General features: G+C 46.9%; 1 protein-coding gene across 3 annotated transcripts in view; it reads right to left on the bottom strand.

Annotated features, from left to right (window-relative positions):
- The window catches only part of KIAA1549L (KIAA1549 like), a 125,033-nt gene extending 120,947 nt beyond the window's left edge, over positions 1 to 4,086 (bottom strand). For all 3 annotated transcript variants that reach the window (XM_087854736.1, XM_087854737.1, XM_087854738.1), the window contains exons 1-2: positions 1,834 to 4,086; positions 326 to 931 (exon numbers count right to left, since the gene is read on the bottom strand). In XM_087854736.1, coding sequence (XP_087710862.1) covers positions 326 to 931; positions 1,834 to 3,994 — 2,767 coding nt within the window. In that variant the 5' untranslated portion in view covers positions 3,995 to 4,086. The remainder of the gene's footprint in view (positions 1 to 325; positions 932 to 1,833) is intronic.
- Positions 4,087 to 13,208: the final 9,122 nt, after the last annotated feature.

Raw genomic sequence — 13,208 nt, 5'->3', positions numbered from 1 at the left:
ATAAGCATCAGGGGTTTTCAGCGTCAGCACTGTGACATTTGGGGCTGGATCATCCTTTGCTGTAGGACCGTCCTGGGCCCTGGGGGGTGTTTAGCTGTATCCTGGTCTCTGTCTCATTACATGCCAGTAGCACCCTCCCTACCCTCCAAGTCACAGATACCCCAAAATGTCTCCAGACATGGCCAAATGCCTTCTGGGGGAGAAGGAGCAAAATGGTCCCTGCTTGAGAACCACTCATCTCAAAGAAAACCAATAACTCTGCTACATCTCTGAGACCAGGACGTGCTCGCTGCTTTCAAGTCAGACCAGGACAGCGGACTCTCACCTGTCTTCACCAGGAGCTTACTGGACATCTGACATTCCAGGTTGGATGCCATTTTGCCGGTGGTGACCACGGCAGTCGACGCAGCGGGAAGAGCAGTGTCTGTATTTCCTGCCGGCACAGGTGGCAAGCGGGTGGCCCTCACTGGGGCGGTGATGGACGTCAAGGCTGCTGTGATCGTCAGTGGGCGTGTGGTGGACGCCCTGGGCATGTCCGGGTGGGTGGGGTTCGGGAGGCCCGTGTGCATGGCTTGTGGTTTCCTGGGGAGGTGTGTTGTGGACAGCAGGCCAGAGGCGGTGCCTGTGTTCCCTTGCATGGCTGTATGAGCACTCACGGTGTGTGCTGTTCTTGAAAACATGTAGGTTGGTGTGAATGAGAAGGCCGGATGCACTGCCCCCGCTGTCGTCTTTGGCGCTGGGTTGTTTGTGGCATTTTTAGCTAGAGCAGTGGTCCAGCTGCTCTTGACTAATCCTGAGGCCATGGCTGAAGGGCTGCTGCCCGTGCCCTTGGCGACCAGGGCTGCAGACAGCGCCAGTGGACTTGATTTCCCCAGGAACGACGTGGCTGCTGCTGCTGTTGGTTCCACCTTGGACGACACTGAGGGGTCCGCTGCAAAGAGAAAAAAAAGCAGTCTGTCATTGGTCCACAGGGCACGTGTCACTTGTTGTGGTGATGGACGGATGTAACTTACGGGTTTGCTGGCGTGAAAAGTCTCTGTGCTCTGGAATTTAGGCAAAACGGCTCTAGGTTCATTAAGTCAATTACGCATAGTGAGAATGCCACTTACAGAAACATATGCTTGGCAGTAAGGACATTTAAATTCTGAATACAAGATCTTCCTCACCTTACGATGGGGTTACGTCCTAATAAACCCGTCATAAGTTGAAAATATCATAAATCAAAAATGCACGTAATACGCCTAACCTACCGAAAGCAGAGCTCCGCCTAGCCCGCCTTAACCCTGCTCACAATACTCACCTTAGCCTGCAGTTGGGCAAAATCACCTAACACAAGCCTATTTTATAATAAAGTGTTGAATATCTCATGTCATATGTTGAATACTGAAAGTGAAAGAATAGTTGTGTGGGTACAGGATGGTTGTAATTGTACCCTTGTTGACCCTCGTGGTCGCCTGGCCGGCTGGAAGCTCTGACTCGCTGCCCTGCCCGGCATCACCAGAGAGGATCATACCAACTTATCTCTAGCCCGGGAGAAGAGCTCAATTCAAAATCTGAAGCATGAGTCCTACTGAACGCGTATTGCTTTTGCGCCATTAAATGCTGGAAAATTGTAAGTCAAACCACTGTAAGTTGGAGACCGACTGTACTTTCAAACAACTCAAGTCAGCGGAGGACCAAGGACATGACTACTTGGGGCTGCTAGCTCGTTCATTGTCCTCAAAGTGTGCTTCTGCTGCTTCTAAGCAAAGCTGGGTATCTGTGTTGCACTTGACGATCCTTTGTCCACAGAAGCAGTCATACCTGTTTTGGGGGTACCGGGAAACAAACTACCTGCATGAGTGGCTGCACCCGACCATTTGTCGGGGCGCTGAGAAGCCAGCAGCACTTTGGACGGGGTCCTGAGTATGGCCCTGGGTGACAGAGGAGGAGATTCAGCCGTGGAGTGATATCTCAAGAGACTCTGGAATGGTGGAGAAGCACCTAGCACAGGAGATGGAGAGACGTCCCTGGAAATGGAGAGGCTCGTATCCATTCCATCTGCAAGCACTTGGTGCAAGCTGGCCGCGGAAGTCAGACTCGGAGAGGCTGGCAGAAGGGCACGTGTTGGAGGCACAGGCAGCTGCAGATGGGGATGAGACGCAGCACGTTGGCTTGCGGTTGGGTTCTCTTCAACCTCAGCTGTTTGGAAGTCTCTGGAATAGTTACTGGTTATGGACACGACATCTGTATGGCTTCCAACCATGGTAACCTCTGACTGCTGAATGGGCTGGTTGGTGCTTGTACGAAGGACTGGAAGCTGAATGCTAAAGCCTTCTGTAGTCACAAAGAGCCCAGCAGTAGCTCTGAAATCCGAAGATTTTATTGTATTGGCAGCTGAAGTGGAACCACTGGGAGGAGGAGCTGAAGCTGAATGAGTTCCCCAACTGGTGGAGTTAATTGCGTGCCCATTTAAATCATAATTTGTTTGCTGCAGCAAGCCAGATATCATTGGCTCTATGGAGAGGGATCCAGTTTCCGTGGAAAGAGAACTCCAGAAAACATCTGCGGTTGCTGGCTTTTTCACATGTCTTGTTGTTGAGAAATCATAGACCTCAGCGGAGGAGGGAAATGCTGTCACCTGTTGGGAAGCTGGCGACTCAGCGTGGTCTACCACAGCTGCATGAGCCTCTGGTTTGATGTTGGACAAGCTGGGGGGTGGCGAAAGAGTCTGGGTGCTTCGTACGGAGGACAGGGAAGGGCGAGCTGATTCTAAAGGAAGGTTTGTTCTTAGTGTTGTAATGAAAAAAGAGGAAGTATGATCTGTGCTGGAATCAGAGGTGAATCCATTTACAGTGTGAAGACTTGGAGTCTCTTTACTTGGAAGGGTCTGGGGAGCAACTGTCAAATTTGCCTTTTCGTTTTTCTTTAAAACAGCTGTCACGCTATCTTCTTCCTGCAGGGGAAATGCCCAAGTCGTAGAAAGAAGATCGGGAGATTTGCTTGAGAGGGGGAGGTCTGTAGCTGCGGCAGGAGGGGATCCATTGGTGCCCCCTTCTTGAGGACTTGACATTTGGGGCCAGGTGGATGGGGAGGCATGATTCTGTGCCAGCTGGGGAAAAGTGGGCACAGAGGGAAAGTCTGCTGCTGTGCTTTTCCATGCCCCGGAAAGGATGGTTTGCCCTCTGCTGGCAGTGGGGAGAGGCAGAGGAAAAGGTACCAACGAGGAAGCCGTGTGTTTTGCGGAAAGGACGGGCCCTCTGGAATTCTCTGGAGCCGCTGACGAATGCATTGGGTGAGCGAAGTCATTTGCAGTAGCAGCAGCTAGCTTTCTGCCGGTCATTTCCACTGCCACTGATTTTGCAGTCTGGAAAAGCGAAGACACAACCTCCTGGGTCACTGCTGCCGCTGCTGCACTCCTCGAAGTCGGCAAAGACGACCCACTGTGCACTCCCTCAGCCACCCCAGCTTCGACTGGCTGGGTGGACGTAGGACTCAAAGCCACTTCCGACACTGACCATGAGGGAGGTCCATCTGGAAGCCGAGGAAGACTTCCACGCACTAGGGGAAGGGGAGGCAGATGGGTCAGTTCTGCCACGGAGCTCAAAAACTCAGGTGTGGGGGGGCCTGCAGGGTAGGGACCTGCTGTGGGGGGCAGCTTGGGCCGCTGCATTGTTGAGGATCCAGAAAAACCTAGATGAGGGATGCCTATCAAATCCTGGACATTTTTGGACGGAGTGTGGTTCATGTCATCAGCAAATGGGTTTGGGGAATTAGCTATGCTCTGACTTGAAGAGGAGCCAGGTGGAGCTCTTTGGGGGAAGAAAGCCACTTGGGTGGGTTGTTCGACTGGTTTAGAAAAGATGATGGAATGAGGTGAGTCAGGAGCCAATGAAGAGGATGAAGGTGGAGGGAGAAACGGGAGCATGTCTGGTCTTGGGGAATGTTGTGTTGAAATGGAAGGAGTCCCTACCCATGCTGGCTGAGATGGGATCGTGGAGAATGAGGGAAGCATGCTGGTGTGAGGCAAACCTGACACGGAGGCTGCGTCTTTTCCCCCTTGAGGTCTCGGCTGGACCACAGACTCCGTAGAATCCTTGGAAGGCTCGAGGGAGGCGCTATGGCCGCTTCCTTGGTAAGGGGAGGAAGAGAAGTCCCCGTGAGCTCTAGCTCTGCGGTGTGCCTTGGGCGGAGATGTTCGGGGGAACTGCAGCGCGCTAGTGTTGTCAGGGGACGGTCCTAGCACATTCTGGATTCTGGCCACTGCCGAGGAAGACTGGACTTCTGAGAAAGGCCATGTTGGTGAAACCGGTAACACTTTCCCATGAGGAAATGACTCCGGGGTCGGGCTGACTGTTATCTGTAGACTGTCTATTCCTGTGAAACAAAATACCACATGGTCAGGCAGCAGCTGATCATCAACACCTGCTGTGGGAGGTCCTGGAGAGAAGGGGTGGGCAAGGCAGGCCCCGCTCCCATCTCACAGAGCTGCAGCCCCAGCACAGAAGACTCACTCAGCGTATTCAGACAATGACGTAACTACACAGAAGCAAATGCTGCAGCTACCCTGTGGGGCAGGGATAGCGAGCAACGGTCTCTGACGAAGTGATATTTGAGCAAAGATACAGAAGATATCTATGTAACTTAAATCTTTTTTTCTGTACCACCTACAAGGGTTGGACTGTGAAACTCACAACCTAGAAAATCGAAGATCAGCGTGACCACCTGCCATGGAATAAACCTCATGCAAGAACCCAAAATGCAAAATGAAAGGACTCTGTATCTGGATGGAAATGTGTTTTTAGGACCCTAAGTCTTCTCCAGGCAGATAACTGAGGTTGTCCGTGCTTAGAAAGACAGCGCCAGTGACATCTTTTTCTCTGAAAGATACACTATTCACATGCAACCAAGGACTAGAGACGCCTCACAAGACCCAGGGTCACTATAAGCACCTGCAGAGAAATCAGACTATCGGCACCAACATTTCCTGTGTAAAGCTGCAGGCAGAAAGGCAGGGAGAGAAGGGCACAAAATGGTGAGCTCCACAGGAAAGGAGGCAAGAACATAACTGGGCAGAGAGCTGGAAATGTGCTCGGGAAGAGAAACAATCCTGCTTGACGATTGTCTGGGCCCCCTTTCCGTGGTTCTGCTGTGTTGATGGTGTTCATGACCCCAGAGGTGGTCAAGTGCCCTTTAGTCATATTTTAAATTAAAAAGAAAAAAGAAAAGGTACTTCTAGAGCTTTCTCCATTATTACATAAAAACGTTAGAACTATCTGACAGAAATAAGCCAAGGGGAGTTGAAGTTAGGAAATCTGGTTTGAAGTGGAGTGGGGTGGGGAGGTGAAGATGGGTGAAGTACAGAAGCAAAATTGTGTTTTAGAAGAAGAATTCTGGCTGTGGAGTGAAGAACAGAACAGACTGAAAAGGGGTGGGAGTGGATGACAGGAGAGACCAGAAGGAAACCACCCCCACCCCCGACAGCGGTCCAGACATGGGATGACTGGAAAGTTGTGAAAAGGAGTTGAGCCATGGTAGAGGACTGGAATAGATCATCCTTGATGATCCCTTTCAATTCCCAGATAATCTAGTCTGTTAAATATGTTTGTGTGTGTGTGTGTATATATATATATATATATATATATATATATACACACTTTTTTTTTTTTAATGGCTGCAAATTCTCCTATCTGCCTCCCACTAAGAGGTGAGGTCTATGTCCCCTCACTCTGAAGCTAAGTGGGCTTGAAACCATTCAACCAATTACAGTATGGCGGAAGCAATGCCATGTGACTTCCAAGGCTACCATCACAAAAGGCCAGGCAACTTCCACTTCGCCTCTTGGAAGGCTTGCTCTCTCTATACTCCCTTACTCACCCTCCTGGAACCAGCCACCACTCTGTGAGCAGCCCAAGCCAAATGGAGAGGACATGTATAAGTACTCCAGTCAACAGTCCCAACTGAGCCAAGATTCCCAGTCATCCCCGCCCAGGTACCAGCCACGTGAATAAAGAAGCCTCCAGGTAATTCCAGTCCCTAACCATTCAATTTATGTCACCCTGGCTGTTCCAATCTTCCCTACTAAGTCCTCAAGAATCATGAAGCAGAGACAAGCCATCCTCACTCTGCTCAGTCTGGATTCCTGAAACCATGAACATTATAACATGGTTGTGATTTTACCACACTAAGCCAGGGGTGGTTTGCTATGCGGCAATAATAACTGAAACAATACAGGATTGTGTCCCTCACTTCTGGAAAACGAATCTCTATAGCTTTAATGAGAGTCTCAAAAGGATTCCGGAGCCAAAGCACAGCTAAGAACTCTTCATTTCAATGAAAACTACTTCTGCTGTATACACAAGATTTTAAAATTATGTCTATGCTAATAAATAAAATACATTTGTATTAATTAATGTATCATGGAAGGGATAGAAAGGGAAGAAAAAATTTTGAGGGGGAAATGAGAGGTAATTTATTAAGAAGGGAAAATTAAATTAGGAGAAGTAGGGCAAAACCAAATTACAGAGAGCTTAAAACACTCAAAAAAAGGCAGTGAAGTAGAAGTGTGATATAGGTTGGATATGAGAGTGCATTGGGCACACTCTACAGTATTCCCATGATCCCTCTCTCTTGGTGGTCATGCCTTTGTGTGACCCCTCTTCTTGAGTATGAGCAGGACCTGTGACTTCCTTCTAACCAACAGAATATGGTAAAGGTGATGGGATATCACACTTGTGTTTATAATATCTAAGACTCAGTCTTGCTATTAGACCTGCTGTCCTTGGTGGCCTGATGAATTAAGAGGCCATACTGGAAAAGCCCATGTGGCAAAGGGCTGTGGGTAGCTTCTAGAACTGCAGGCAGTCTCCAGGAACTATGAGCAGCCTCTCAGAGCTGAGGATGTTTTCCCATTGACAGCCAGCAAGAAGCTAGGGCCTTCAATACGGAAGCCACAAGGAAATGAATTCTGCCAGCCACCTCAGTGAACCTGGAAGTAGCTCCTTCCCCGGCCAGACCTCCAGATGGGAACACAGCCCAGCGGACAAGACAACTGCAGCCTTGTAAGACCTTGTGCGGAGGAGCCGAAGAAGCTGTGCCCATGGAAACTGGGAAATCGTAAGTGCGTGTTATTTTGAGCCAGAAGGTTGTGGTAATTTGTTTTCCAGCAATAGAAAACTAATAGAAAACTTATGCTCCAGAGGTGGACCATAAGGAGCTGTGAGGTTAGATGGGGAACGGGAGCGTAGGAAAAAGAGGTGGAGCATGAGGTCCCACAATGGAAGACTAGCATAAAGGATGGTGAGAAGTTGCCATCAAGACAGTAAAAAAGAAGCCCAAGTTAATACATTTATTTGGAACATCACAGAAAAGCTGCGAAACAACAATCCTCACATAGCACCTGGGGCTCAGAGGAAGTTACCCGAAGAGAACACTGGGCTTTGCAAGAGTAGAAACAAAGCCACAGCAGCAAATGGCAGCAGACATGCCGGAATGTTGCTATGAAACAGGTTGTACTCTTCTGTTTAAATCCCATTTTTCAAAGAAAAAAAGAAGCCACACCATTCTAATCAAATTACTGAATTCTTTTTCTCTCAATGAAATCTGACTCTCCAATCCACCCACCCCCCCTTCCAGTCCCAAACCCCTTTCTTCTACTTAGAATGACATGAACTATTCTTTGTGGATAAATATGGTAACAGTCTTTAAAAAATGCAATGATATATCCCACATACTAGAGGGAGAGATGGCAGACAATGATGATTTCCTGCATAAGCCCCTGACCGGCTATCCTTTCTGAACATTAAAAATATAACTCATTCTAAAAACAAAAAAAACAAAAAAACCCCACAAAAACAAAAAATAAATATCATTCATTCTAGGAACAAGCTAACAATGACCTGTGTTTGGACAGTGTGTCCCACCAAGGGTCATCTAAAGAATTTTAAAAGGAAGTACCTTAAATGGTAAGAGATTTAAGGAAGTTCTAGATAAAGAAAGATGGGGAGCAGAGATGGATTTATGTTGGAAATAACTTGCTTATCAAGTTTGCATAGTCCCACCAGGGCTAAACTTATCCTTGAACTGAAATTCATTAACTAATGAAATATAAAACGGGTTAGGAAGTGCTTGGCCAGGTTTGGAAACAGAATGTCAGAAACAGTGAGAACTGCTTCCCTAGTCTCCCCAGACCTTGGGCCCCCGCTGGTAACAGCCAGTTGCGTAACGATGGGTTGTTCGGGCCTCTGTCTTCCCGAAGCCCTTAGCCCTGCTAGTGCCTCGTTCCCAATACTTGCCCATAACGCCAGACCTGGGCCCCAGGGCTGCTCAGTGTTCCCGCTGCATAGCCTACAAATCTCGCAAAAGCCCACACGTGCATCAGGCTCTTCTGCTGCTTTTTCTCTGTCTCGAACCTCTCTCTTCAGTCCCTAGGACTGTATCAGTCCCCTGTTCATGGCTGTCTTGATCCCAGACCCCAGCAGAAACCCTCCTTTCCAAAGTCATCAGAGTCTCCTACTTAAGAAATATTCTCCTCTCAAGATCAAAGGGTCTCCCAGTGCTGCCCTGGATGGCTTCTTGGTTTCCTCAAACTACTCCTAGAACGCGGCCGTAGTCATGGCCCTTTCCCACTCAGCGCTTCCTTCCTTCACCTGCTGGAGACACTGAAGAGGAGGCCTTCCCACAGCCAGCCTGGGACCCATTTCCCACCATGGTCTGAAGCCATCCACTTTGTCCCGTTCACTGCCCACCAGCAGGTTTTCTTAGTTGCAACACTTAAAGAAAAGCAAACCCGATCAACAGCAGCTCTTGAACATAAGAAACTAAGACCATCAGTTAATAAACACATATCCCAAACCCCTCTTCCTTGTTTGTCAGAGAAAAATATCTGCAGCTTTCTATCAGGCCTTAGAGTCAGACTGCCTGGATTCAAATCCCACTCCTCCATTTGCTAGCTGTGTGACCCTGGACAAGTTACTTAACCTCTCTGTGCCTCTCTCTCATTTGTAAAATGGGGACTATTCCAGTCCCTACCTCATGGTACCTACATTACCATGAAATGGTTTTAAGTATTAAAATGAGGTGATACAGGGGCGCCACCTGATCTCAGGGTCATGAGATCGAGCCCTGCATCGGTCTCCATGCTCAGAGAGAAGTCTGCTAAAGTTTCTCTCTCCCTCCCTCTTCCTCAGCCCCTCCCTGTGCGCTCTCTCTCTCTCTCAAACAAATAAATAAGTCTTTAAAATGAGATGATGAGTGCTCCCAAAACCCTAGCTACTATTGATATTGTTGTTGTTATCATTATTTGTTTAGCCCAGAGTAGGCATGGACAGGCTTCCTCAGAGGCCCCGGATGCTAGTCAAAACTCAGAAATGCCTTGTGGATCAGGCACTGTCACGGTCCCACACATATGTGGATCCCCCTATGGTCTGCGGAATCTTTTCACACCCTCAGCCCACCTCGTTCCTCCCAGTGCCTGTGAGGTAGAGGATAAAGGTTATTACCCCCATTTTACAGGTGAGCAAACCATGCCCCAGGGAGGTTAAATGCTGGCTTGGCCAGAGTCACACTGACAGCTACTCTACAGCCAAGTATGACTCGACCCCTCTGACTTCAGACCCAAGGCTCTCTGCTCCGTGTGGGAAGGAGTAGGTCTTCCTCCAACGCCAGGTCAGAGTGGCCTCCGTCCTCCCAGAGGGACCCCGACAGACTGGAGGCCACAAGGTAGCTGACCCTGTCCCCTGAGTGTGAGGGTGAGTCTCGACGAACATTACTGAGCGTAGCTTTAAATCACCGAGACCCCGACTCCCAGAAGGTCAAGGGAGATGAATCAGGCAGCACTGCTGTGCTGAAACACCCACCCCCAGACCTGCAGTTCTGAAGCCTGGCACCTGGGACATTCTTCCTGACATGGTTTCTCTTGGGGCTTTTTCAATGTGCCAGTTAAACACAATCAGATTGCCACTCCTTGAAGTGATGCCAGCAAATAGAAGGCTGTGTTTACTGCTTCAACAGAAGCTTTTTAACTATCAAAGCTCTTTCAGACCGATTTTCTTTAAAAAAAAAAAAAAAGTTTATTGCTTTCAAATCCTTTGTGAACAGGTTTAAAAATAAAATTGATTCCCCCCATTATGGCAGTAATACATTTTCTCTTTCATTTTTTAAAGCTTCACTTTATGTGATCATTACAGAAACTTTAGAAACGATGGAAAAGTTGAAGGAAAAGAGTCCCACGCATCCCTCTGCCCCCTCCACAGGCATGCCCCACCACATCGAGAAAATTCGCACTGTGGGGAACTGTACTTCTAGATTTCAGCCTTGGAAGAGCTTTGGTTTACGTGCTTTTCAGACCTGTGATCACACTGCACATTCATCTTTGCACCTGCTTTTGGTTTTTTGCCATTATTTTAAAGCATTTTTTCATATTGGATTAGGCTGCATATTGTTCCCACCAAGACATGGTATTATAGTTTGTTTAACCTCCCCGCCCCGACTATTAAGACACAGGTTATATATACGTTTTCAGTGTTATAAATAATAGCCTCATCTTCTTCCAATTCTGGCATCATAACCGCTGCGTGGTAGGTGGGACAGACGTAATGACCTCCTCTTATGGACAAGGTCACCACACACGTCTAACTCTAACACCATCTGCATCAGAAGTACATCAATGGGACGTGAGGCATCTCTCCTCCCCCTCTACTCTGCCATCATCCTGACCTGATAGGGTCATTTATAAGTTTAAAAACTTCACCCCACTACGGGGCGCCTGGGTGGCTCAGTCAGTTAAGGATTCGACTCTTGATTTCTGCTCAGGTCATGGTCTCAGGGTTGTGAGATTGAGCCCTGTGCCGAGCACGGTGTGGGGCTCCGTGCTGAGCGTGGAGCCTGCTTCAGATTCTCTCTCTCCTTCTCCCTCTGCCCCTCCCCACTTGCACACTACTTCTTTCAAAAAAACAAAAACAAAAACAAAACAAAACAAACCTTACCCCAGTAGACAGCCTAAACTCAACCACAGAAAACACGATTAGCCACCAATAACTGGTCCTCCAGAACAGGACAATCCTATCAGCAAACTTTTCCAAACCTTCCTATTCATTCTTACTATTTCACTCTAACAGCCCTAAGGGGAGTTGAGACCATTTTAATCCATTAGGCAAGAAAGACTGGAGATGTAAGGAAGTGAGCCAAATGAAAAGCAGTAATAGGGCTTTAGAAAGTTGGGCAAAAGGCATATTGCCGGACTTCACACCATGTTGAAAAGTGTAAACCGCTTCTAAGTGATAGTCCCATAATTAAGATGTCATTGTTTCTACAACACACCATGTTTTAGCTCTATTAGAGTACTTTTCCCTTTCTGCTTAGAATTATGGCCAATTATCTCCCTTATTTGCTCAATCACTTAGCCATATCCCCCCAAATCCTCTCTCGGCTAGTCCCTCCTCTATACAGGTGAACAAGCTGCAATCCTTACCGGGAAGGTGGTTAAGTGTCCCAGTGAAGGGTGTGGGATCTGGAATCAGAGCAGCTGCATTTACAGTCCACCTGCTTTGCTCCAGCTGGGTCAATTTAGGCAAGTTACAGACCTCTCTGTGCCGGTTTGCTCCTCACACAGTGAGCGTAGTCATAATCTCTGTCTCACAGGTCGTCTTGAGGCCGAATATTTAGAACACGTCCTGGTACGTGGTCAGCAGGCATGTAGAATATTTGGAACACGTCCTGGTACGTGGTCAGCAGGCATGTAACATACATTATGTTACATATATATATGTTACATATATTAACAGCAGTCAGTAACATATGTTACTTATCATGACGGTCATCAAGGAGCACAAAATCTAAGAGGTTTCAGAGTCATGCCTTTTTTCTAAACTATGATAACAGTAAATGATTATACTCCCACTTTGTGGTAAACTTGTTCAAACTTCTCAGGAACAGTTCACATTTCTTAACAATGAATCCCTTGTCTCCAGCTGTAATTCTCCAGTGAGTGCCTGGGTGATCCACCTGGCTTTCCCGGCATTAGTAAAGCCTCACTGAGCTTCTGCATTAGATTTCTCCCCTGAAGTCTGCTTATTTCCACAATCAAGCATGTGGTTTTCGAAATGACTTACTCAGCATAGTCGCAAAGTAAACCCTTTCCCAGTAAGATTCCTTACAAACCTGACGCGCGAATCTCACTACAGCCAGAGCTGAGATGCTGAGGGGAGAAGGCAGAGACAGAACAAGAAGAGCTTCTCGTGTGCGTGTTCTCATAATAAAATATATTATTATGAGATAAATTAATAAAATAAAATATACACATATATAAATGAGTAACTTTCATAACCCAAATTAACCCAGAAATAAGCAACTTAAATTAACGCAGGAAAAAGGAAGCATTATTGAAAAAGACACCAGGACCAGATATATTCGTCTGAGTTCCACCTCACTTTTAAAAAAATGAGGTAGGGGCACCTGGGTGGCTCAGTCGTTAAGTGTCTGCCTTTGGCCCAGGGCGTGATCCCAGGGTCTTGGAATAGAACCCTGCGTCGGGCTCCCAGCAGAGGGAGCTTCTTCCTCTCCCACTCCTCCTGCTTGTGTTCCCTCTCTCGCTGGCTGTCTCTCTCTCTGTCAAATAAATAAATAAAAATCTTTAAAAAAAATTAAAAAAAATAAAAAAACGAGGTAATGCTAACATTATGAAACGAATTCAGGCCTCTGACATATAGGAAAACATTCCCAATTCATTTTATGAAACCAGTACTGCTTTGATATCAAAATCCAATACAGATATATGAAGTAAACAAACAATAATCAAAATATGTAAATGAACGCAGGGCAGCCCAGCAAAACTCTGTGTGGGGGGAGGGAAAGATCAAAATAAAAAGTAGAAACCCAGGCGTACTCCAGGATCACACTTAATGCAATTCTATAAAAAAAGTAAGTGTAAACTAATGAATCATCGAGCCTTACATCGGATACCGGGGATGTACTGTATGGTGACTAACATAATATAATAAAAAATCATTAAAAAAAAAGTATGTGTATACATAATAATAAACGATTTAATGCATAAATTATCAATTAATAAATTAAAAATTTATAAGGTCCATGACAGTCAACACAATGCACAAGCACTGCACAAAATATACTAGACACAAAAGGAGGTTGTTAAGACTTTCCATTGCATTTAAGGTTCAAATAGTATGATCCTAGGCCAAACTCTGCACTCTTAAATGTTTTCGTAAAGG

Source organism: Ursus americanus, chromosome 24 (genome assembly GCF_024610735.1).
Source record: "Ursus americanus isolate L20-20 chromosome 24, mUrsAme1.1.p, whole genome shotgun sequence".
Classification (NCBI taxonomy): domain Eukaryota; kingdom Metazoa; phylum Chordata; class Mammalia; order Carnivora; family Ursidae; genus Ursus; species Ursus americanus.
This window is presented reverse-complemented; position numbering and strand designations above follow the sequence as displayed.